A 25,933-nucleotide genomic window follows, 5' to 3' on the forward strand; every position below is an offset into this window, starting at 1 on the left:
ACACCCAGCCGACCTAGTCGGTTGGGGTTCCAAACAGGCCCAGCCGACCCTGGTCAGCTGGGTCTAATCTTGACAGACCCCATGCCGGACTTGTCCCAGTCCAGCCCAAGAGCCGGGCAGGTCCCTGCTAGCCCGGGCTAGCCGAACCAGCCCAACCGAGCCCATCGGCTGGGCCCGACAGCACATGCACAGGCCCAGCCCGGGCCTGTGTGTGTTGTCAAGGCTGGGCAGACCTTGCCAGCAATATATATATATATATATATATATATATTCACAGCACCCAGCCGACTGGGCTAGGGCTCGACTTCTGCCCAGCCGATCCTAATCGGCTGGGCCTGGCAGTGCTACTCACACAAACTCACAGTTCTACAGATTCGTGAATTAAAATATCCAATACGAATAATCAAATTCATGAATACATCACAGATTTGCGTATTTATGATTTAACAGAAAACACAATGCTTATGTGACTTACAAACTCTCAACATGATCACGATTCCAGACTTTTTTTTGCTGAACACAAGATTTCATCACTCAAGTTTATGCAAACTAAACCATACATTCACGATTTATCAAGCAGCCTTTACCAACTTGTGGGTTTCCAGAATCATGTGAGTATCATTATACAACTGATAGAATCTGATTCGGCAAATGTCAAGACATACAACCAATTAGATCCACGTGAACCCCATCATACCTGATTCACATCAACATGAAGGTATATATACAACCAAAACTGACTCACGTGCATGTTAAGGCATGCTTGTAACAAGCAGTACATCTTATGAAATAAATTCTGCCTTTACCAAAAGCAAAATACAGAGAGAGAAATTTACATATGTATATTTTTTTAAAGTGTAAAAAGAAAACAAAAAAAAACATCCATGTAAAAGGAGATTCATGGATTCTTTTCCCTGTATTCTAGGATGAACATATAGATCCATCCCTTTATCATGGATTTACACTAAATATTGCATGATAATCGAATCGATGTTCAATTTCTCACTTGATTCAAAGAGAAAACCCGTACAATTACGTGGATCGAAAAAAAGAACAAGGTTGATGGTGAAAAAAAAAATCGTTGGATGGTATAAGAAGATGGCCTCCTTCTCCTTCCTCCTTTCTTCCTCTCTTCCTCTTTCTCTTTCTCTTTCTCTCTCTCCTCTTTTCCCTCTTTCTCTTTTTTTTTTTTCTAAGTAAAGAATAAGAGAGGGGGTGACCCCCCCCCCCCCTTTTCTCCAGCTCTCTCTCTAAGAGTGAGTTCCGAAAAGGTGAAACTCTCCCTCTCTTGGTTTCCTAATTTTTTTAAACTTTACCAAATGTTGACTTTTTTACATTTGATAGTTTTTTTAACTTTTTAAAGCTTTTAAAACTCTCTTTACGTAAATATAAGGGCTCTTTTAAGGAGTCCCACTCAGCCCTAAACCAAAATTCGGAATTAATATTATTTAATTAATTAATTATTAAATATTGATTAATTAAAAATATCTAAAAACTTTAAAAATAACCAAATTAATCCTAAAGGCTTCTTAACTATAATAAAACTCAAATTAAGGCTTTATACTAAATTTAAAGCTGAAAAAAATATTAGGTTTGGATTTGAATTTGAATCCGGATCCAAGATCTAAACTCATACCTAAAACAAAAATTGAAGCAAGACCTAGATCAAATCCAACTTTACGTAGGACCTAAATAGAACCCAAATCTATAAAAAATCAGATCCTAGGCCTTGGATCCAATCCGATCCAACTCCGGATCTATTTCGATAAACTATCAATTTTCAGAAAAATATGATTTTCGGGCCAACCAAAATCTGAATTGAGAAAAGTAAAACACCGTTGCGCTCAGAATTTTGAGACGCATCCAACAATATATTACACGAATATCAAATTCTGAATTTCACCCAAAAATAACCCATATTTTGCTTAAATTTTGATTGAATTTAAAGATCGAAATTAAAACTTTTTTCTCATGTTTAGTTTGGCTCACCTTGACCTTGTCGATGAGACCTGAGTCAAGCCCATACTCAAAAGCTTCAGTTTAAAAATCGAGCCTCAAATGATTTTTCTCCCAGACTTAGCCAAATTTTCGTCAAAATTATAAAATGACTAAGTACCAAAATACGAGATATTACAAACATGATCCGGATACGTATGGACATTATTTTAATATTTTAAATAGTTTTTAAAAAGCTTAATTATATTTCAATAAAAATGCAATTTTTTATATTACAATATCAAAATGGGTTCTTTATTGATTAAAAAAAAAACATGTTCCATTTTCTAAAAAAATTGTACGAAGTTGTCGCATATCGAGTGTGTATCTTTCTTCATAGTTTCACCCCGTAAAATCGAAATATCATGAAAAGAAACACAGCCACCAAGTTAAGACCAAAAAATTGCACACCACTATTGTGCAAGAACCTTCCTCAAAGCAATTCATTCTAATTTAGAGACTGATAAGTGAAAATAATAAAAGAAAATTAATTACATTTTTTTTAAAGGCAAGCTGGGGCTAGGCAGAAAATTAATTACAATTGTTAGAAAATATAGTATCATTAGCCCAATCTATCAGGAAGAGCAAATACAAACTTTTCAACTGTATATTAACTCTGGAAGTTCATTTTGTCTACACAAAGTACCATCAAGATGATCGATTTTCTTTTCAGGAAATGCAAGCTTTCCAGCCAATTGTTTTTTAGGTGGTCATCTATCATTTCCTTAATCTATCATTAGCAATATGCATGCAAATGCATGAATAGAATTCCTAGCAAAAGGAGGAAACAAGTCAACAACTAACAGATGAATCACAAAATCAGGTCTCCTGTATTGTGCAAGGATTTTTCTCAAAACAGTTAAGAATACTTCTAATTTGATGCATTGGCCAGCGAAAGGAATTCAATGATATTCTAAAGAAATTATAACATTATATGCATGTTTGCTCTTTGAAGATAAAATTAGCGCACACCAAGTTTGGGGCATCCAGTTGGCAAGGGTAAATCCAAATTTTCAATGGTTCTGAAGGTCCTTGGAACTATTTTATCTACATAAATAGTACCCTCAAGATGATCACACTCATGTTGTAATATGCGAGCCTTCCAGCCAAAAGCTTCCACTTTAATCGGCAAACCGTCCCGCCCAAATCCTGTTACTTCAACCTCAAGGTGACGCTCAACAAGTGCTCTAAATCCATCAACACTGTGCAATACAAGATGAGATACTATTATCTAGAACAGTAAAACAAACAACAGTGTGTGCGCGCATACACGCAGGCAACAAACACACACATGTAAACAAGCACACATGCTAAAACAGGCAAAAACTTTGTACAGAAGGAATACACAATTTTTGAATGCTAAAACAGGCAAAACTTTGCTCTTGAAGGGAATAAAAAGAAAAAGGGAAAAGCTTTGAAACATATCCATGCATATTTGGGAAACAATGCAAAGGCTGGATGTTATCATCTTATGGAAGAGGTCACAGGTTTGAAGACCCCCATGGGGTTGTAACCTCGAACAATTAAGATCATATAGGAAATATACAGCTAAAGCAATTGCTGGTATACAAGATTCCCGATGTAACTAACCGAACTCCATAATTTGATACTGTTTTCAACATCATTGTTTTCTCGGTTGATTATAGAGTTTAAATTTCAAAAAATGGTATATTCAGGGAAAGCTATTTACTAACTTTCAATAAATGTACCACATCAACCAGTGGGTTCTACAAAAGGCAAAGGACAAGTGTGTTTGACAAAAATAAATTTAATGCATAAATGAGAAAATCATGTAAACTTGTCTAGTAACCTCAAAGAGTGTTGTACAAAGTCTGACTGAGGCAACAAGTAGGTTTGTGATCAAAACTTTCCAATCCAAAGTAACTCAAGTAGGCAAATGTTGGTCAGTCCAGATAGTTGATAATTCAATTACTGACAGGATTGCTTAGGCAACTAGAAAACAGCAAGATCAGATAGCCTTGATGTAAAAAAAAAGAGGACATATTAACAACATTAGCAGCACAGAAGGCACACAAACTGCAATATTTTCCTTACCTCAAACATCCTTCAAAAAAGAAGGCAGTTCTGTCACCTTTTTTTGTAAGTTTTGGGTTGATGATAACCTTCCAAAGAATGAAAATAAATGATCAGAAAGGAACTCATGCAATGAACAATGGAAGGCAGGCAAGCAAGCATCCTTCTGTAACCTTTACCAGAAGTTCAAAGGGTTTTCTGGCCTGGCCTTTAGTTTCCTCTTTCGGAGCATAACTGATATATGTTTCTGTATCTTCCAAGACTATAATCTGCACAGAAGGATTTAAATTGAATTGTTTCTTGCATCTTGAAGCAGTAAACACATGTTTCACTGTCATATGGCAGGGAAGATGAAACAAATAACTTTTCAACTTTATTGGGAAAAAATCCGAGAGACCCCTGAACAAAAAAAAATGCAAAGATAAGAGTAAACAAAACAAGGATACGGACATCCAAACTCCAGCTTTTGCATGACATTCAGAACATAAAATGCCAGGTGATTTTCTTTTGCATTTATATCTACATTTGCTTCCTTCTCTCTCAAAAAAAATCTACATTTGCTTCTTACACAAATTAGAATTGTCTTTTAAAAAAATATACATCTCAAATTAAGCTCTCATACAATGATCATGAATAAGATGAAAATCTTGTCTTTGTACAGGGTATCCTTTGCATAACAAAGTCACACATGGAAAAAAGTTCTTTTCGCATGGTTCTAACAAACCTTAATAGTATTATGGATTTGAACATGCTTATGCTTATCATTCTACTGATCCCTATGGAGAAGGAGGATCATCAAGTCCATGGGCATGCAGAAGAAGCAAGTCAAACCCCATTAGTAGTTTTAATAGCATCATTCTCTTGCTAGGTCATGGATAAGAAGCAACTCAAATCCCATTAGTACTTTTAGCAGCAGCATTATCTTGCTAGGCCTTATTCCAGCAATAGTAAGACAGTCAAATTCTTTCCTGCAGAATACCAGTATTTATAGATCACCTAAAATAACAAAATTGGTTCCAAAGAAGGTGCACATAACTATAATAAATTGAAAAAAAAACATGCAACCATGGGTTGGATGAAAGTCCTAAGACAACCTCATTTTGACCAAATTGTCGATTTTGCAAAAGAATAAGCTCTCTTAAAGGGAACAGCACATGAGCTCGTTCTATTTACAAAAAATCATATTTTAGACTGAAAATAACCATATGCATCTCACAAACAGCACCAACATTATGTCATCCTGTTACAAAAAATTGATCAGCCCATTGAAAACAATCAAATACATATATGGCACCAACATTATGAAAACTACCAATTGGCCCAATTCAGAATGATTATTGGATATCATATACTAGTTGTGCATCCACAGGGCACACCATGATGTGCTGGAGATTCAGTTCCATCAAATATGAAAAAGATGACTGACTTAACCTCTCTCCACCCAACCTATGAAAAGTAATAGGGTTCTACACAAGCCAAAGCAGCTCTCTATTATCTAGTCGGGGAATCCATTGTGGTGCATATATCTGCACATAGAGCCCAAAAAAATGGAAAATAGATCAGTGGCATGTCACTAGCTTTGGTAGGCACTTCTACATCTCCTGGTCTTCAGACCTGAAAATCATTTTTAATAGCTTATCCTGCAGCCTAGAACTCATGCCACAGAGATTAGTTCCTTAAATCAGATGCAGTCAATTAACCACAAGGGCTCCCAACAGTGTTCTGCACTAAACAAGTAAAAAGTTTTTCCATCGCTGGCCAAACATCCAAATTTAATTGGAGGATGCACTATCAAAAGATAACAGACATCCAAGGGGCATCTTGTATCTGAGAATGTCCCATAACATGACCCAATTTGAACAGATACTCATGGGCAGCGGCCTCCTAATAATCGCAGCAGCAACATTAGCTTTTCTTGTTACATCAGAATATTTGGCAAGTCCATTACAAGTCTTACAAATAATAGACTAAAATAATGTGAATCAACAGTTTTAAACTTTCAGCAACACTCCCTTTGCATGCATCCAAACATTTCGTTATTTCCATCAGTGTACCTTGACTGCTGTAAAATACATGTGATAACTGCACTTTAAAGTTTTACAGTGTAACGAAATATCAAACAAACAAATACAAGGTATTACAAAAGTCACCAACGCCAAATACACACCGCAAAGGGCAATACACAAATGCACAAAGACACGAGAAAAAGAGAGAGAGCAACACTTTAAAAATAATAATATTATCAATGAAATGCACTTAAAAAATGCATAGCTTACAAATGGGTAAGGCACCCATATATACATCCACAAGAGGAGAGGTCAAAAGAGAGAACAAAACAACAGCTAACTAGCTGTTAGCCTAATGGCTAGTTCTCAACAACTAATTCAAATAAAAAATAAAAAATAAAAAAATACACAGAGAAAGAACAGGCTTGGAAATGCTTGGGAGAGAAGGGTTTAAAATGGTTGACAAATCTTTTTAACAAGATTTGGCGGACAAATAAGATGCCTAATGAGTGGAGGAAGAGTACTTCGGTGCCTCTACATAAGAATAAGGGTGATATACAAGATTGCACAAACTATCGTGGTATAAAATTCATGAGTCATACTATGAAACTTTGGGAGAAGGTGATTGAGTCTAGGTTGAAGAAGGTTGTCATGATATCGGAGAATCAATTTGGTTTTATGCCTAGAAGATCAACTATGGAAGCTATACATCTTCTTAGATACCTTATTGAGAGATATAGAGAAAGGAACAAAGATTTGCATATGGTTTTTATTGATTTGGAGAAGGCATACGATAGAGTACCTAGGGACGTTCTCTGGTGGACAATGATGAAGAAAGGTGTTTCTCTCAAGTACATTAGTATAATTAAAGATATGTATGAAGGAGTAGTAACCAATGTCCGCACTTGTGGAGGGGTGACAACCAATTTTCCTATAATGGTTGGGTTACATCAAGGATCTGCTTTAAGACATTTCCTATTTGCTATAGTGATGGATGAGCTTACGAGATCAATTCAAGAAAATGTGCCGTGGTGTATGTTGTTTGTTGATGATATTGTTTTGATTGATGAGTCTAGAGCTGGGGTTAATGCTAAGTTAGAATTATGGAGACAGACATTGGAAGCAAGAGGTTTTAAGTTGAGTAAGAGTAAGACAGAATATATGGAATGTCGGTTTAGTAAGCAACGAAGTAGTGATGGGAGTGTAGTGAAGCTTGGTGAGCAAGAAATACCGGTGGATGATTGTTTCAAATATTTGGGATCCATCATTCAAAAGTATGGAGAAATTGATGGAGATGTAAATCATAGGATAAAGGTTGGGTGGATGAAATGAAAAAGTGCAACTGGAATGTTGTGCGATCGTAGAATGCCATTGCGGTTGAAGGAAAAGTTTTATAGGACAACTATTAGGCCCGCTTTGCTATATGGTACGGAATGTTGGGCTGCCAAGAGACATCATATTCAAAAAATGAGTGTAGCTGAGATGCGTATGCTTAGATGGATGTGTGAAAATACAATAAAAGATAAGATTCGAAACGAGGAGATATGTAAGAAGGTAGACGTTGCATCCATTGAAAATAAGATGAGAGAGAATCGTTTACGGTGGTTTGTACATATTCGGCGAAGGCCTAATGATGCTCCAGTTAGAAGGATGGAGAAATGGGAAAATATATTAGTTAAAAGAGGTCGGGGTAGGCCTAGGAAGACTTGGATGGAGATGATAGGAAAGGATATGAATGCTTTGAGCCTCACCGAGGACATGGCATTGGATAGAAATGATTGGAGGAGAAGGATTCATGTGGAAGACCCAGAATGATTTTCTTTTTTGGTTCATATTGTTAAAATGTAAAACTGTACATATATGTATATATAATAATATTATATTATTATATATATATATATATAAATACATTTTTAATTTCTTTCTTTTCTGTATTTTTTTTCCTTTATTTTTATTTTTTGTCTTTATGTCATCTAGTTCAGTTTGAACTAAAATGACTGTTGCTAGTCAAGTCCTGTCCAGACTTGACTAACAATAGAGCTGTTGGACTGACACAGTCCATCAACAGCTCTAAATAGAGCTGTTGGACTGTGCCCAACAGCTCTATTGAGTCCTCTTTCAGCTGTGTATATAAAGGGGTGCAGCCCCTCTTGTATTTTACTCCAATGCTTCTTAAGCAATTGGTTTTTCATATCAATAAAGAATACATTTTTATTTTTATTTTGTTTCCAGTTATACCCTTTTTAAGGGTTATGCTTTAGTGTCATTCTTGACACTTGCTCTTGTTAATCAAAGCTCGTGTTTCGAAGATCCCCATTTCATTTCATGGTATCAGAGCCGCGGAAGTACTAAATCTTGAGGAAAAGCTGCCTCGGTTTTCGTGCCCGTTTGCAAAAGTGTTCGCCACTTGAAGAGAAGTGTTTTATCACTTCATTGGAGAAGATTTCACATCTTGTTGTATTGTTGTTTTTTTTTCTTTCTTTCTCATTTTCCTTCTTGTTTCTCTTCTATCCCTATTCTTTCTTTCCTTGTAATCGATGGATGACAATGATAAAGTCACCATCATGCCTATGAAACTAAGCGATACGAACTATGTAACATGGGCTTCAATCATGAAGCACCATATATGGGGAAAAGGCTTATGGGGGATTGTGGATGGTTCCGATTCGGAACCTAAGCTATCTCTTACTAAAAAGGAGGGAGATAAAGACGTCCCTCTATCGGAAGAAGAGAAAATCAAGGCTATTGCCTCATACGAGAAGAAATGGAAAGAATGGAGAATATCTCATGCGAAGATAATGTCATGGCTTATCAATAGCGTTGACATTAAAAAATGCTCAAGTCTTGCCAAATTTGATCATGCCGATAAGGCATGGGAATACCTTAAGAATATGTATTCCCTTAAAGATATTGCACACGTGTGCAACCTCCAAGAAAAAGTTCGAATGATGACACAAGGAGACAAAACTATTCGTGAATATTACAATGGGTTGTCCGAACTTTGGGAAGAACTTTCCCTTTTAGAACCAAAGTGGCATTGTGCCGAAGACATCGAGCTTCGTCAGAAACAACTCGATGTTGAACATTTTTACCAGTTTATCACTGGATTAAGGCCGGAATTTGAAACCACTAAATCGGCCCTACTTCACCGGGGAAAAATTCCTTCTATTGTTGAAACTATTGAAGAGTTAACAATGGAAGAAAATCGTCTCCGGAAAGGTTCTTTAAAAATTGAAGATGATTCCGTTTTAGCCGTGTCTAGACCAGGGAATCATGTTCGATCATATAGGCCTCCTCACTTTAACCGACAAAATGGTGACTATGATAAGAAGAAAGTTATTTGTCATCACTGTCATGAACCGGGACACTACAGGCCACAATGTCCCAAACTTAAGGAGCTGAGAGAAAAAAGAGTTGCAATTGCTGGATCGGAGCCTAAAGATCAGGATGCACCAGTTTCCCTGGCCCAACTAATGGAGATCCTTCAGCCTCTCATCAAAGGTGCCTCTTCCTCATCTGAAGCTTCAACCGGCGCAGCAGCCTCATCTTTTTCTGATTTAGGTAAAATTTCTTGGCTTCTTGACTCTGGTGCATCTTTTCATATGACCCCAAATAATCAAAGTCTATCCAAATGTGTTAAAAATAAAACAAGTGTGTCAAAGGTCTTTACTGCTGATGGGACTTCTCTTGAAATAGAAGGAATAGGAGATTTTGAAAAAATTTATAAAACAAAAAATTTTTTTATTCCAGAAATTAGACATGTTCCCAAATTAAATTTAAATCTTTTATCTGTATCTCAAATTTCTGATTATGGGTGTAATATTTCTTTTTCTTCTCATGGTTGTTGGGTACAGGATCGCCAGTCAGGCAAGTTGATTGGGGAAGGCCATAGAGAAGGAGGACTCTATTACATGGATTTTTTGGAAATGCCGAAGAAAGCTTTTTGTTATAATATTCAAAAAATAGAGTTGGAACTGTGGCATAAGAGACTTGGTCACCCACATATAGCTAAAATCCAACATTTTCCAAATCTAGGGAAATTTTGTAACTCTGAATCATTTGATTGTAAAGATTGTATTCTCGGCAAAATGAAAAGATTACCATTTCAGAACAGAACCTTTTTCTCTTCAAGACCACTTGAATTAATACACTCGGATGTTTGGGGTCCTGCACCAGTAATTTCTAAAGGAGGATTTGTTTACTATGTTATTTTTGTCGATGATTTCTCCCGACATACGTGGATGTACTTTCTCAAACATAAGTCTGAAGTATTTTCATACTTTCAAACTTTTCATAATATGGTTAAAAACAAATTTCAAAATGATATTACTATTTTTCGCACAGATTCAGGGGGAGAGTTTTTATCCACAGATTTTCAAAATTATCTTAAATTGCATGGCATCACACATCAAAGATCTTGTCCTTATACACCTCAACAAAATGGACTGGCAGAACGAAAACATCGCCATATTATAGAAACCACTAGAACTTTATTAATAGCAAATCAAGTCCCTAAAGACTTTTGGGCAGAAGCTGCCTTAACTGCCACCTATCTCATTAATAGGATGCCATCTTCTTCGTTACAAAATATCACTCCCATTGAAAAACTTATGAACATTTCTCCAGACTACTCTAGATTAAGAATATTTGGGTGCAAATGTTTCATATTTACTGACAAAAATGATAAACTTTCCCCTCGTGCGATTCCCTGTGCCTTTTTAGGATATGCTGAAAACCAGAAAGGTTATAGATGTTTTGACTTCAAAAATAATAAACTATATGTGTCTAGAAATGTTTCCTTTCTTGAAAAGGAGAGCTTCTTTGATTTTAGAAAATTAAAAGACGTCACTGAGTACTCCTTTTTGCTAGATCTAACATCAACATCTGATGAATATGACCTTGATTGTAACTTTGATGATGATCCAAGAATTATTGATCTTAATGTTGAAAATGAAGAAGTTCATAGAGATACTAGTATTCAATATTCCAGGCGACAAGAGTCTAATACTCCATGTGCACTTGAGAAATATTCTAACATTCCAACTAGACAATCATCCCGAATCTCGAGGCCTCCAGAAAAGTTTGTATCATACGAGTCTTTCTCACCCACATATAGGGCAGTTATTGCATTAATTCACTCATATGAAGAACCATCCACATATTTTCAAGCAAAAAATGATATCAAATGGATAGAAGCCATGAAAGTTGAATTAGATGCACTTGAAAAGGCTTCTACATGGAATATTCAAGATCTTCCTCCAGGGAAGAAAACTATAGGATGTCGATGGGTTTATAAAATTAAAACCAAGAGTGATGGTACTCTTGAAAGATATAAAGCCCGTTTAGTAGCCAAAGGTTATGCCCAAGAATATGGGATTGATTATGAAGAAACCTTTGCTCCGGTGGCTCGTATGACTACTGTCCGAACCTTAATTGCCTTAGCTTCTATCAAAAAATGGTCTATTTTTCAAATGGATGTCAAAAATGCTTTTTTAAATGGAAAGCTAGTTGAAGAAGTATATATGGAACCCCCTCCTGGTCTAAGTATTCCTAAGGGTAAAGTCCTTCGCTTAGAAAAAGCTCTTTATGGACTTAAACAAGCACCAAAAGCTTGGTATGATAGGTTTAGTCGTGTTATGATTGATATTGGTTTTCAATTCTGTTTAACTGACACTGCTTTGTTTATTAAGAATTCTGATGCAGGGATCATTGTGCTTCTTCTCTATGTGGATGATATGATCATCACCGGAAGCGATAAACAGGGAGTTGAAACAATCAAAACACTTCTTAAATCTCATTTTGAAATGACTGATTTGGGCTTGTTGAGATATTTTTTAGGCATTGAAGTTGCTTATTCTCCTAGAGGATATTTATTATCTCAGACTAAATTTGTTTTGATATTGTTTTCAGGTCTGGTATTACTGATGATAAGAAAGTTGACACTCCAGAAGTTGTTAATGTTAAAATAAAGATTGATGATGGAGAACTTCTTGCAGACCCTACTCCTTACAGACAGCTTGTCGGGGCACTTTCCTATCTATCCATTACCAGACCAGATATAGCACATGCTGTTCATACAGCAAGTCAATTTCAACATGCTCCTACTTCTGTTCATATGGGAGCAGTCATGCGTATTATCAGATACATCAAGTCCTCTATTTCACGAGGACTTTTCTTATCTTCCTCCTCTTCTCTTGATTTAATTGCATATACTGATGCTGATTGGGGAGGTGATCCCAATAACAGACACTCAACCACTGGCTTTTGTGTCTTTTTAGGGGAATCATTAATCTCGTGGAGGTGTAAAAAGCAGCAGAAGGTATCTCTCTCATCCACCGAAGCTGAATACAGAGCCATGGCAACCACGACCATGGAAGTAGTTTGGCTCCGACGACTGCTTGCTGACATGGGAGTTGAAGCAACAAAGGTTTCACAAATGTGTTGTGACAACAAAAGTGCGATCTACATTGCCAGTAACAGAACATTCCACGAACGCACCAAACACATCGAAATGGATTGTCACTACGTCAGAGAGGAATATCTACACGGGATAATTGATCTGCCATATGTCACTTCAGAATATCAGTTAGCAGACCTCTTTACAAAGCCTCTCACTGCTCCCCGATTTCACTTTCTCTTAGACAAACTTTCGCTCATTGTACCGTAAGTTTGAGGGGGAGTGTTAAAATGTAAAACTGTACATATATGTATATATAATAATATTATATTATTATATATATATATATAAATACATTTTTAATTTCTTTCTTTTCTGTATTTTTTTTCCTTTATTTTTATTTTTTGTCTTTATGTCATCTAGTTCAGTTTGAACTAGAATGACTGTTGCTAGTCAAGTCCTGTCCAGACTTGACTAGCAATAGAGCTGTTGGACTGACACATTCCAACAGCTCTAAATAGAGCTGTTGGACTGTGCCCAACAGCTCTATTGAGTCCTCTTTCAGCTGTGTATATAAAGGGGTGCAGCCCCTCTTGTATTTTACTCCAATGCTTCTTAAGCAATTGGTTTTTCATATCAATAAAGAATACATTTTTATTTTTATTTTGTTTCCAGTTATACCCTTTTTAAGGGTTATGCTTTAGTGTCATTCTTGACACTTGCTCTTGTTAATCAAAGCTCGTGTTTCGAAGATCCCCATTTCATTTCACATATCGCCGACCCCAATTGTTTTGGGATGAAGGAGTAGTTGTTGTTGTTGTTGTTGACAGAGAAAGAATATTATATAATATACAATGTGTATATTATACAACATACATATATATAGAATTTATATACATACGTATATAAATATATATAAACAACACGATAATACATTAATATCTTAACACTCTCCCTCAAACTTACAGTGTGATCACCGATAGTTTGTCAAGAAGGAAAATAAAATGAGATGAAGGCAATGCTTTGGTGAAAAATTTGACAAGCTGACATTCGAAGGACACATAGGGAAGCTCTATTATTCTTTTAATATATTCATCTTTAACATAGTGACAGTCCATCTCTATGTGCTTTGTACACTCATGGAATGTATGATTGCTAGCAATATAGATAGCACTCTTGTTATCACAACACATCTTTGATGAATTTGAGATGCTAACTCCTATGTCCTTAAGCAAACTCATCAGCCATACAATTTCAGTAGTCACCAAGGCACGATACACAACTTCGGTAGATGATAGAGATACCTTTTTTTTGCATTTTGCACCTCCACAAAATAAGTCTCCTAAAAACACACGAAAACCAATAGTTGAAACTCTATCATTATGATTTTCTCCCCAATCAGTATCAATATATGCAATTAAATCTAAAAAGAAAAAAAATGAGAAAAACCCTTTAGAGATAATGTTCTTGATGTATCTGACAATTCTTAAGACAACACTCATGTGAATAGAGGTAAGAGCATGTTGAAAGTGACTTGTTGTATACACTACATATGCCATATCTAGACGAGTGATAGAAACATATGTTAGAAATCCAATTAAATGTCTCTAGCCATCTTCTAGTCTCATCTTATTATTGACAACTTCAAGTGTGTCAACTTTCTTCTCATCGAAGAGGTCAGACCGGGCTATAATATCAACAACACGCTTTATTTGTGACAAGAGATCTCCTCGTGGGGAGTATGCTACCTCTATACCTAAAAAATATCTCAAATAACCAAAGTCAAACATATCAAAATGTTTCTTAAGAATAATTTTCATTTATTCTACTCCTTTTTGTCATTTTCAATGATGAGCATATCATCAACATAAAGAAGTAAAATGACAATATCAAAACATACTTCTATAACAAAAAGAACAATGTCAGTAAAACAAGAATTATATCATAAACTTGTCATAACTTTACTGAATCTATCACACCAAGCTTTAAGAACTTGTTTAAAAACATAAAGAGCCTAACACTAGTCATTTTCTAATGGAAGTTATAGCAATAAGAACCCTAACACTAGTCATCCGAGCAATAGGAGAAAAAATTTCTTTATAATCAAAACCATACTCTTAAAAATATTCCTTAGCCACTAATCTAACTTTATATCTTTCTAAGGTTCTATCTTCTTTGGTTTTTACTATTCAAAGAGATGAATCCTCAAAAAGAAAAAGATGAGAGAAGCATAATGAAAGCAAGAGAAGTACAAAAGAGCCACCAAGGGCATATAATGATCAAAAGAGAGTGCACAAATACAAGTCCACAGAGGGACAATACACAAACCAATCAATGACAAATAGATAAAATCACAAGAGCCATCAATGGGCATACACAAAAGAACACAAAACATAAAAATAATAAATCTTTATTGAGTTAGAATGCTTAGGAAAGCATTAACAAAAATAGGAACAAGATGCCCTTTTTATACATCTCAAAAGGGACCAAGGGAGCCCATATAGTCGTTGGGAGCTCGCTATATTTATAACCATTGGGGAGTCGAATGACTTTATAGCCATTCGACCATAAAACCCCTACATTAAAAGGGAATTAAAAAAAAGAAAAAACTAAAAAAATACAAAAGGACTGATGTGCCCCTAATGGACACAACCTATTATATAAATGTGAAATGACAAAAATACTCCTAATGGGTATTACCTATTACAACCATTTAAAATATATATACATATATACATATTTATATGTATATATAGCTAAACATATATAGTTACATGTACAACTTAACACTCCTCAAACTTACACAGTGTGATAACCAGAAAGTTTGTAAATACAAGTCTACAAATGTCTTCATTGGTGATCGTCACCAAATGCCTTCATCAGTTATCTTCATCTTCATGATATGATGCATCAAAGCTATTAAATTCTCAACCCATCTCATCTTTAAAAACCTGCGGAGAGAACAAAAACCAAAGGTTTCAACTACACAAAGAAAAATATCCTAACTAAATAGTTTTAAACGAAAAAGAGTTTTAACACGATAAAAGTTAAGAATATCTATAGATTGTATATAGTTTCAAAAAATATATTTTGAACAACAACACAAGTTAAAGTAGATGGATATAATATTATAATATATATATATATATATATATATATATGGAGAGAGGATGGTTAAGCACGCCAACAAAACATAAATGTACTATATATAAACTAAACATTTTTAAAAGCAAGTATCAAAAAATAACTTTAAGCAATACTTTTAAAATTTTAGAAAATTTAGGAACAATTCAAGCAAGATACAATCTATGTGGTCAAAAGCGCCGACTAGGTGCCTAGTTGGGCTAGGCATCAGAAAAACTAGGAATCGGTGAGATTCCTAGACTTCTTAAAAAATGTACCATATTCAAAGAGATGAATCCTCAAAAAGAAAAAGATGAGAGAGGAACAAGAAGGGAAAACTAGAATAAAAGCTTCATTGAGAAATGAATGAGGGAGGGTTTTACAGATTACAATGAATATAGGGGTCGACCCCCTTACTCTAACAAACTACATAAAAAATGGATACAAATGAACCTCTTATTTTGACTTCTATGCTACAAACAAATACAAGGTATTACAAACGGCACCAAGGCCAAATACACACCACAAAGGGCAAGAATCATAAGCCATTAAGGGCAATACACAAATGCAATAAGGCACAAGAGAGAAAGAGAAAGAGAACAACACTTAAAAAAATAATATTATTAATGAAATGCACTTAAAAAATGCATCACTTACAAATGGGTAAGGCACCTATATATATACACAAGAGGAGAGGTCAAAAGAGAGAACAAAACTAGCCGTTAGGCATCCTCAACAACTAGTCAAACTAGCCGTTAGGGATGCCTAAGGGCTAAGGGTTAGTTCTCAACAGCTAGTTCAAATAAAAAAAATAAAAAACAAAAAAATACAAAGAAAGAATATTATATAATATACAATGTGCATATTATGCAATATATATACATATGTATATATATAAATATATATAAACAACACAAAAATACATTAATATCTTAACATACTGCTACTATAAATAAAAGGGAAAATGATCACATGACTGAACAGTTCTCTTGGGAAAAAAGGTCCAATGGTTTCGTGCAAACCCCTGACTCTACACACATGGTAGCACCATGATGTTGTTTTCATTTTTGGCCCTATTCACAATAGTTGTGCCATTGCTCTAAAAAAGAACAGAATAATGAATATGTGACAAACCAACAAAAGAATCAGCAAGCTTATCAACCTTAGTGTCTGTGTACCATGTCAACATGAGTGACACTGGAGGACAGTTCATGGACGCAACCAACCAATTCCATAGAATTGGTTTATAAAAGACATTTTTTCTTTGAGTGGATGTTTATAAAAGATGTTCTAACAGTGCCGCATACGATCTGTAACATTGGATAATCCAAATGGATCGCATCATGTTCTGAAGATAAGTTTCAGGAACACTATGAGCTGTACTTCTGAGAGAAACGACATCCATAATCAAGTAAACAGCTCACATGCACAAAGATAAGCTCTGAGCCTAACTGTAATTCCAGGTGATCATAGTCATAACTGGAGGTAAAGGAACCTGCAGCAGACTGTCTAAATGGCAAGGATCAGAACACATGATGAGCACCATTATAAGAAACACATCCTCTGAGGCTAGAGAAGCACATGAAGAAAGTGAAGTGAGATGGTCGAAAACAATATCTTCTTCCAGTATAAAGTGCCTCACACAAAGTGATCCCTTAGTAGTGATTACAATTAAAAACTATCTGAGGCATTAATTATAACAAAAAAGGGGAGGAAAAAAACTCCCTGCTACTGTTTAATAAAGTCTATTGAAATTGTCATTGTGCAAACAACTCTACCTCCAACCTAGATGACAACAGAAGCATATCTTCACATAAAATAGAGATGAGTTGTCTTAGTAAAAGACATGAGCTCATTAGAGTAATTTGTCACACAACTAAATTTTTTTTCTCTCCCCCCCTGGCACCTTCAGTGCCTACAATTTATATAGCCTTTTACAAGTAACTGCTTCCACGCTGCCGAGTGAGTAGCTGAACCCTTCGGCCGTCACCTGTCCCCCACGTCCCGCATCTTTCAATGCTGCCCCTTGCGCCTTAGTGGTCGAAGGCCACTTCCATCTTTCTCGGCCACGGTCGTGGTTTTCAGGTGCCACTTAGCCGCAACCGTCTTGCATGATGGCAACTGTTCCCAATGTGGCACGGCAGCCTTGGCTCCACCTGTCTCACGCGCTTCTACAGACTTCGGCCCCTTGTCTGAGCAGCCGTGCCTCAACCCCGAGCATTTCGGAGTTGTGGCCCACGCGGCCGGCCTACTGCCAGCCAAGTGCTTCGGCCTGCTTCAGCTACGCGCCCTCAGGGCTACACAACACTTGGCCGACGGCCCAGAACCTTGCCTATGGCCAAGTGACTTTGCCTTAGTCTTCCTTGCTTCTGGCCGCCCACTTCGCTTGCTCATGCCGACTTATGTTGGCCCTCGCCTATTGCAGCCTTGAGCCCAAGTGTCCATCCGAGTGCAAGTCCTTCTTTGGCCAAGTACTTAGTCATTCTGTCCTTAGAACTTGGTGCCGCCAGTAGTCCCTTTCTGCCGGCCATGCCTTAGGCTGCCCATGGCCACCCCGCCATCGGCCAGCCCGGGGCCAAGTCTTCACTTGGTCCCCTATATAGGTACTTTAGGATCTGTTGGGCCGAATCCAGGAGGAGCACCAAAACTCCTGGCTAGCCATAAATTCCAGTGTTACAAGCCTCCCCCACCAGCGGAGCCGGACGTCCCAGTCGCGGCAGCAAGGTATTCGTTCACCTCCTTTTCAAATTGCCATAAAGTACAATCTCGCTCCCAACTTCGCTCACTTTTTGGCAAGCCTCTCCACTGAACCAGAAATTCGCGAAAGTGACCTGACTTACTGTGGCCCTTCAGCCGATGGTCCACAATTTTGTCAACTTGTCTTTTGAACTACTTCGAAACACTTGGCGGAGCCCGGACCGGACGGTCTCTGCTTAGGTCTAGCTCATCCTCCAAGTAAGGCTTAAGGAAGCTTACATGGAAAACAGGGTGGGACTTGATGCGCGTCGGTAAGGCTAGACGATAGGCCATGTTCCCGAACCTCTGAATCACTGTAAAGGGTCCATCATAACGGGCAACAAGTCCTCGATGCACCGTCTTGCTGCTGATTTTCTTCCAAATCTGCGGAATAAGTTTCAACATAACTTGGTCTCCGACTTGAAATTCCAAGGGCCGCTTGTGCTTGTCTGCATTTTTCTTCATCCTGCGCACCGCTTTGGACAAGTAGTCACGGGCCTCATCCAATTGTTCTTGCCTGTCTCGCGCTACTTTGACGGCAGCCGGGCACCTAACCTGCACTGAAAGGGCCAAATCCGGCGGTATAAGGGGTTGTTGGCCTGTGGCCAACTCAAAGGGGCTCCTACCTGTCGAACTGCTCCTTTGCAGGTTGTAGCAGAATTGGGCTACATCAAGTAAACTCACCCAATTCTGTTGGTTAGCAGACACATAGTGGCGCAGATATTCCTACAAGATTGAGTTAACCCTCTCAGTTTGGCCATCACTTTGAGGGTGGTTGTTGGTCGAAAGCTTCAACTTCGTGCCAAGCAACTCAAAAAAACAAGTCCAAAACCGGCCAGTAAATCGCGTGTCTCGATCACTGACTATGTTCAACGACATTCCCCAAAGTTTCACCACATTGGACATGAAAAGCTTCGTCGTTTCCTCGGCCGAACAACCCTTAGGGGCTGGAACAAAGGTGCCATACTTGGAAAATCTGTCAACAATTACCAAGATTGAGGCATTGTCGTCTACCTTCGGCAAGCATGTGATGAAGTCCATGGAGACGATCTGCCATGGGCGCTCCGGAATCGGCATCGGGTCCAACAAGCTGCCAGGTTTCTGCCTGTCCACCTTGTCTTGCTGACAAACAAGGCAAGTCCGAACATAGTGCCGAGTGTCCTCCTCCATCTTTGGCTAGTAGAACCCACGCTCCATCAAAGCCAGCGTGCGGTCTTGGCCCGGGTGTCCAGCCCATTCTGCATCATGGTACTCCCCCAGGAGTTCCTTCCTCAAGCCACCAGTCGCTGGTACATACACCTAGTTGCTTTTGTCATAGATGACTCCCTCCTGAGTCATGAACCAACGACATGTTCCTTCCTCGATCATTTGCAGCAACGGCGCGGTTGTTGGGTCTTTCTCCGCCATGTCCCGAATTTTTTACAGCAAGTCACCCCGCACTTGCATCGCAGCCATCACTTGGGGCATCCGGCTAAGTGCATTTGCGACCGAGTTAGTCTTGCCCGACCGATGCACAATCTGAAACTCAAACTCTGCCAAGAAGTCCTGTCATCGAGCCTGCTTCGGTGTGATGCGCTTCTGAGTTTGAAAGTAACTATTGGCCACATTGTCAATGCGAATAACAAAGGGACTCCCCAACAGGTAGTGCCGCCAAAGCCGAAGGCAGTGGACCACGACGATCATCTCCTTTTCGTGGACGGTGTATCTTCGCTCAATCTCATTAAACTTGTGACTCTCAAAGGCAACAGGATGCCCTTCGTGCAAAAGGACTCCTCCCAAGGCAACATCTGATGCATCAGTCTCCACCTCAAAGGGTTTGGAGAAGTCAGGCAGTTTTAGCACCAGTTCCTCGGTCAAAACAACCTCATTTTTACCGAAGGCAAGGTCCCAGCGGTCGGTCCATCTCCATGGGCGATCTTTCTTTAAAAGATCAGTCAAAGGCGCCACTATCTGTGAATACGCCTTCACGAATCTTCTGTAGTAGTTTGCTAGGCCAAGGAAAGACCGTAGCTCGGCAACCTTGACAGGGACTAGCCACTCCTCTATGGCCTTGATTTTGCGAGGATCCATCTCAATGCTCCCATCCCCAACATAGTGTCCTAAGAAAGGCACTTTTGTTGTGCAAATATACATTTCTCAGGCTTCAAGTAGAGTCTGTTTTCCCTTAACTTCCCAAGGACCAACCTTAAGTGTTGGGCGTGTTCACCCACACTTTGGCTAAAGATGACTATGTCATCAAGATAAACAACTACAAAGTCATCAAGATACGGACGAAAGACATTACACATTAAGTTGAAAAAGGTTGTCGGGGCATTGGTTAGCCCAAACGGCATGACACAGAACTCGTACAAGCCATATCGAGTTATATAAGTTGTTTTAGGCTCATCGCATGCCGCGATGCGCACTTGGTAATAACCAGACCGCAAGTCAAGTTTGGTAAAAAACTTAGCGGTTCCAAGCCAATCGAACAAATCTTCAATTCGAAACAGTGGGTACCTATTCTGGATGGTTAGCTTGTTTAATGCCCTATAGTCCACACAAAGGCGCATTGACCCATCCTTCTTCTTCTAGAACAGGACAGGGGCTTTCGATGGTTGGATGTAGTCGGCCTGCAGCAACTCATCCAGTTGACGTCGTAGTTCGGCCAACTCTGGGGGTGCCATCCGGTAAGGGGCCTGGGCCGGCGGTTGAGCGTCGGGCACCAACTCAATGGTGTGGTCCACGTCGCTTCGAGGAGGCAGTTCCTTCAGCATTGAAGGCGGGAGCACGTCCGCGAACTCCTCCAACAGTTCCTGCACTGTCGAAGGCACAGGTTCGGCGCAGGCTTCACTTTAAAGATCCCTTAAGGTAGCTAAGTAAGTCTCCTCGCCGCGCCGAAGTCCATCTCGAAGTTGCAATCCATCTCTAAGATCCCACCTTGACAGGCACCATTTGCGCTTCTCCATTGACGTCGGACGGCGATGCGTTAATGGCCTTCACTTGACAATGGCTTTCGCTCAACTTGAGTCCAAGTTTCCCCATAAGTCTGGCCGCCACGAAGTTACGAGTGGTGCCAGTATCCACCATCGCATAAACGTAGCATCCGTTTATGGTAGCAAACACATACATCAGCCCAGGGCTTAGGAGTGCCTCCTTTACTGTTTTCTGTTGGAAGGCACTCACAATCTACAAGGGATTGAGTTGGGTAGGTTCTGTCGTCTTTGCCTCTACTTCGGCCGTCTCTAGCACCATGACAGAGTTCATGGACTTTCTCTGCGGGCAGTCCTTTGCTCGATGGGATCCTTTGCAGATGAAGCATCCTGAGTAAGTGGAGGACTTAGTCGTTTCGACCTTCGTCCGTTCTTTCACCTTAGTCTTCCCAGACTTCTTCCCAAACTTGCATGTCTTGGGTCGAGGCTTGGCCGAGTCTCTGGATGGCTGGGCTTTGAAATCTACCAACCGGTCGGCCATAGCCAAGGTCGAAGGCAAGTCTTTAACTTCCAGGCACCTCAGTTCGGTCTGAGCCCAAGGGGCCAGGCCGCTCATAAAATTGAAGAGTTTGTCTTCCTCAGACATGTTCTTCACGTCAAGCAGCAGAGCAGAGAAGGACTTGACATATTCTCGCACAGTAAGTGCTTCGCGGGCCAGCCATGCGACGTTGAAAGGAAGGAATTGCGCCTTCAACTCCTTCATTTCCTCCCAAGTGTCTATGGTCGACCGTTGAGCATTGGCGTCGTCTTCCAGTTTGGTTCGCCACCACAGCTTGGCGTCACCGGTCAGGTACATGCTTGCCATCGTGACTTGCTCCTCTTCCTTGGTGTGGGCAGCTTTGAAGAACTGCTCCATGTCCCAAAGGAAGTTCTCCAAGTCTTTGGAGCTTCGAGCGCCGATGAAGCCTTTTAGTTCCGGCACTTTGACACGGGGTTTCTCAGCTACAGACGGATTCCCGAGAGCTCAACCTGCAAGTCCATCATTGCAACAACAAGTTCTTCTCGACCATCGTTCGGGAGTTTGTCGATCCTTTCACCAAGGCCGACTAGGCGTCCTTCCAGCACCTCCACCCGAGTGCCTAACTCAACAAGTTGAGTAGTCTGAGTTCCCACCAACTCCTCCAAACGAGTCCGACGTTCACGAGTTTCAGCAACAGACATTGTTGAACAACCTGGCTCTGATACCACTTGTCACACGACTAAATTTTTTTTCTCAAAGAGACTAGTCGCGTTCATGAGTTGGAGGTAGAGTTGAAAATTTTAGTCGTGTGACAATTACTCTTATGAGCTCATGCCTTTTAATAAGACAACTTCGCTTGCTCAAGCCTTTCACTTGATACCTGCAAGTCCAAACAAATGTTGGACCTGCGCAACAGAAAGGCGATGGCATACCTGGAGCGGCCATTTCCGTCCAGCAGTGGTTGATGTTGTTTCGCATAGTAGAAGAAACGTGGAAAGTTTCACTCCTCAGTTTGACTGCAGCCCTCCAATGAGCGCAGGCACCTTCAACAATCGGTGAGTAGGATCCCTTTTCCTCTTTTGAAAAACTCGGAAAAAGATAATTTCTTGCTTAATCTTTTTCTTGATGTTTCTCTTGATACGGGTTTCTCGATACCCGATTTTATAGCCTTAGTTAGGGAACAGTTAAGATAATTGTTCCCTCTAATCTTTAGTGTTTATTGGAAATGACATCTTTTTTAGGAGTCCCGAACGTGGGTAACTACCACACAATGTAGGTTACTCCAACATTCTCCCACTTGTCCCAACGATAAACTCTTAACCAGAAAACTTTATGAGAATGATTTAATGAATAGATTGGCCTTTACAAATCTATTCTACATATCCTTAGTTGAATTTATGATCCTTATGAGATTAACAACAAACAACCATAATGAGAATCAATAAACTGTATGTGATCACTTTATTCATATGCATATATTAAAAAGAGTTTAACAAGCCCATCCTCAATAGATGCTCGGAATACAATCCCAGTGCTAGCCTTTTAGTAAGAAGATTAGCAATCATCTTTTTTATACCAATATTAACAATTTGTACTAGATAATTCTTTGTCCTTTCTTTAATAATAAAGTATTTTAGCTTCATATGCTTACATGACGTAGTACTTTTGTTGTTGCTCGAAAAGGACACTGCAACTTCATTATCATAGTAGACCTTTAGTGGCTTCTCAATGAAATCAATCACCTTTAATTGTGATGTGAAGTACTTCAACCATATAGCCTGCAAAGTAGTCTCGTATAATGCTATAAATTCTGCCTCCATGGTGTGAGCAACAGTGGTCTTCCCACTCTTCCAAGAGATCACGCCCCCAGCAAGTAAGAAAACATACTCAGTAGTAAACTTTCTACTATCAAGGCATCCTCCTAAGTCCGCATCTGAGCAGCCAATGACCTCGAGGTGATTAACCTTATGATACGACAACATATAGTCTTTTGTTCCTTGCAAATATCGCAAGACTTTCTTAGCAGCCTTTCAATGGGATATGCCTGGATTAGACTAAAATCTACCAAGCACTCCTATTGCGAAAGAGATATCTGGACGCGAACAAATATGTGTGTATTACAAGCTGCCAACAACTGATGCATATGGATAAGCACTCATCTGTGCTTTGTCAATATCGTCCTGTGGATAATCCTTTAAGCTCAATTTGTCACCTTTTTATATGGGTGTTGTATTAGGAGAATAATTCTCCATCACATATCGCTTTAATACCCTATTTATGTAGGATCTTTGGGAGAGGCCTAGAAAGCCTTTTGCTCTGTCTCGGCGGATCTCTATGCCAAGTACATAAGTAGCCTCACCCATATCTTTCATATCAAAATGTGATGCAAGAAACTGTTTTGTCTCTATAAGTAACTTTATATCATTCGTTGCCAGCAAAATGTCATCCACATACAACATCAATATAATGAACTTACTCACACTTTTTTTAAGGTATATACATTCATCAATAATGTTTTCTGTAAACCCGAAAGTCACAATGACTTAGTAAAATTTAATATACCACTGTCGGGAAGCTTGTTTAAGTCCATATATTGATTTGTTATGTTTGCAAACCAAACGATCATCTTCAGAGAAACCAAGAGGTTGATCCATATATACCTTTTCATTCAAATTTTCGTCGAGGAACACTTTTTTACATCCATCTGATGTAGCTCTAAGTTATAATGAGCTATGAAGGCTAAAATTATCTTCATTGACTCCTTAGTTGAGACATGAGAGAATGTCTTATTATAGTCAATGCTTTCTATCTGGGTGAATCTTTTAGCAATCAATCTTGCCTTATGTCTCTATGTCACCTTTAGAGTCCCTTTTGGTCTTAAAGACTCATTTACACCTTATGGGTTTTACTTCTTTAGGTAACTCGACAAGATCCAACACTTGATTCTTAGCCATAGAGTTCAACTCTTCTTTCATGACTTTTATCCAATGCGAAGATTGTTTGCTTTCAACAGCTTCTATAAAAGTCAACAGGTCATCATCTATATCTATGAAATCATTAGGCTCCTAAAGGTACACCACATAATCAGGATGTATGGCAGATTTTCTAAGTCTTGTGGATCTCCAAACAAGTCATTCTTCAGGTTCAAATTAAACACGTTCATCATGTTCGTGCTTTTCTATATTGTTCATAATAGGTTCATTTTGGATTTGTACATCAACAACCGGGTGATCAACCACATCATTATTAGGAATAACAATATGGTATCTCTCGGTGTTCTCCTTAACAGGTAGTGAAACTGAATCTTGTACTTCCTCAAAACCAAGGTTTTGAAGTGCACTTAATCTGACTGAACCATCTTCGAAGAATTTTGCCTTATCCGTTTCAACAATCTGTGGTGAATGAGATAGACAATAAAATTTGTATCATTTTGATCTCTTTGGATAACCAATGAAATATCCACTGGTTGTTCTTAGATCAAAGACTTTAATATGAGGGTTATACAACTTAGCATCTGAAGGACATATCCATATGTGCATATAAAACAGTGATGGTTTCCTACCTGTCCACAACTCGTAGGGAGTTTTAGGTACAGATTTCGTAGGAACCTTATTCAAAATATGCACAGCAGTCCTTAAGGCTTCACCCCACAACTTGATGAGAAGTGTTGAATAATTAAACATGGCCCTCATCATTTCTTTAAGCGTACGATTTCTTCTTTTAGCTATACCATTTTGGTAAGCACTATCAAACATGGTATACTGAGGCACAATGCTTTCCTATTTTAGAAATCGCGCTAATGGTTATTCTCTTTGCCTCATCTCAGTAAACCTATCATAATATTCGCCACCTCTATCAGATCTGACTATCTTAATAACTTTATCAGTTTGTTTTTCTACTTCTTTCTTAAATTCTTTAAATATTTGAAAAACATCAGATTTTTCATAAATCAAGTAGAGATACATATACCGAGAAAAGTCATCAATAAAGGTGACAAAATATCTTTCGGCTGTATAACAGAGGGTAAAAGGTCCGCATACATCCGTACAAACTATCTTCAATATCTCACTACTACGTTTGGCACCCTCTTTATATGTGTTTGTATGCTTAGCCTTTATGCAATCAACACACGGGTCATTGTCGGTAAAATATAGAGATTTCAAGATCCCTTCATTTACAAGTCTCTTTATTATCTTTTTCAGAGATATGACTC

General features: G+C 38.7%; 1 protein-coding gene across 1 annotated transcript in view; it reads right to left on the bottom strand.

The window, feature by feature from the left end:
* Positions 1–2,879: 2,879 nt before the first annotated feature.
* Positions 2,880–25,933, bottom strand: part of LOC149815080 (peptide deformylase 1A, chloroplastic-like) — a 34,064-nt gene continuing 11,010 nt past the window's right edge. Inside the window, exons 2-4 of the mRNA XM_089988919.1 lie at positions 4,209–4,298; positions 4,051–4,118; positions 2,880–3,197 (exon numbers count right to left, since the gene is read on the bottom strand). Coding sequence (XP_089845045.1) covers positions 2,957–3,197; positions 4,051–4,118; positions 4,209–4,298 — 399 coding nt within the window. The 3' untranslated portion in view covers positions 2,880–2,956. The remainder of the gene's footprint in view (positions 3,198–4,050; positions 4,119–4,208; positions 4,299–25,933) is intronic.

Source organism: Nuphar pumila, chromosome 15 (genome assembly GCF_984573655.1).
Source record: "Nuphar pumila chromosome 15, dmNupPumi1.hap1.1, whole genome shotgun sequence".
Classification (NCBI taxonomy): Eukaryota; Viridiplantae; Streptophyta; class Magnoliopsida; order Nymphaeales; family Nymphaeaceae; genus Nuphar; species Nuphar pumila.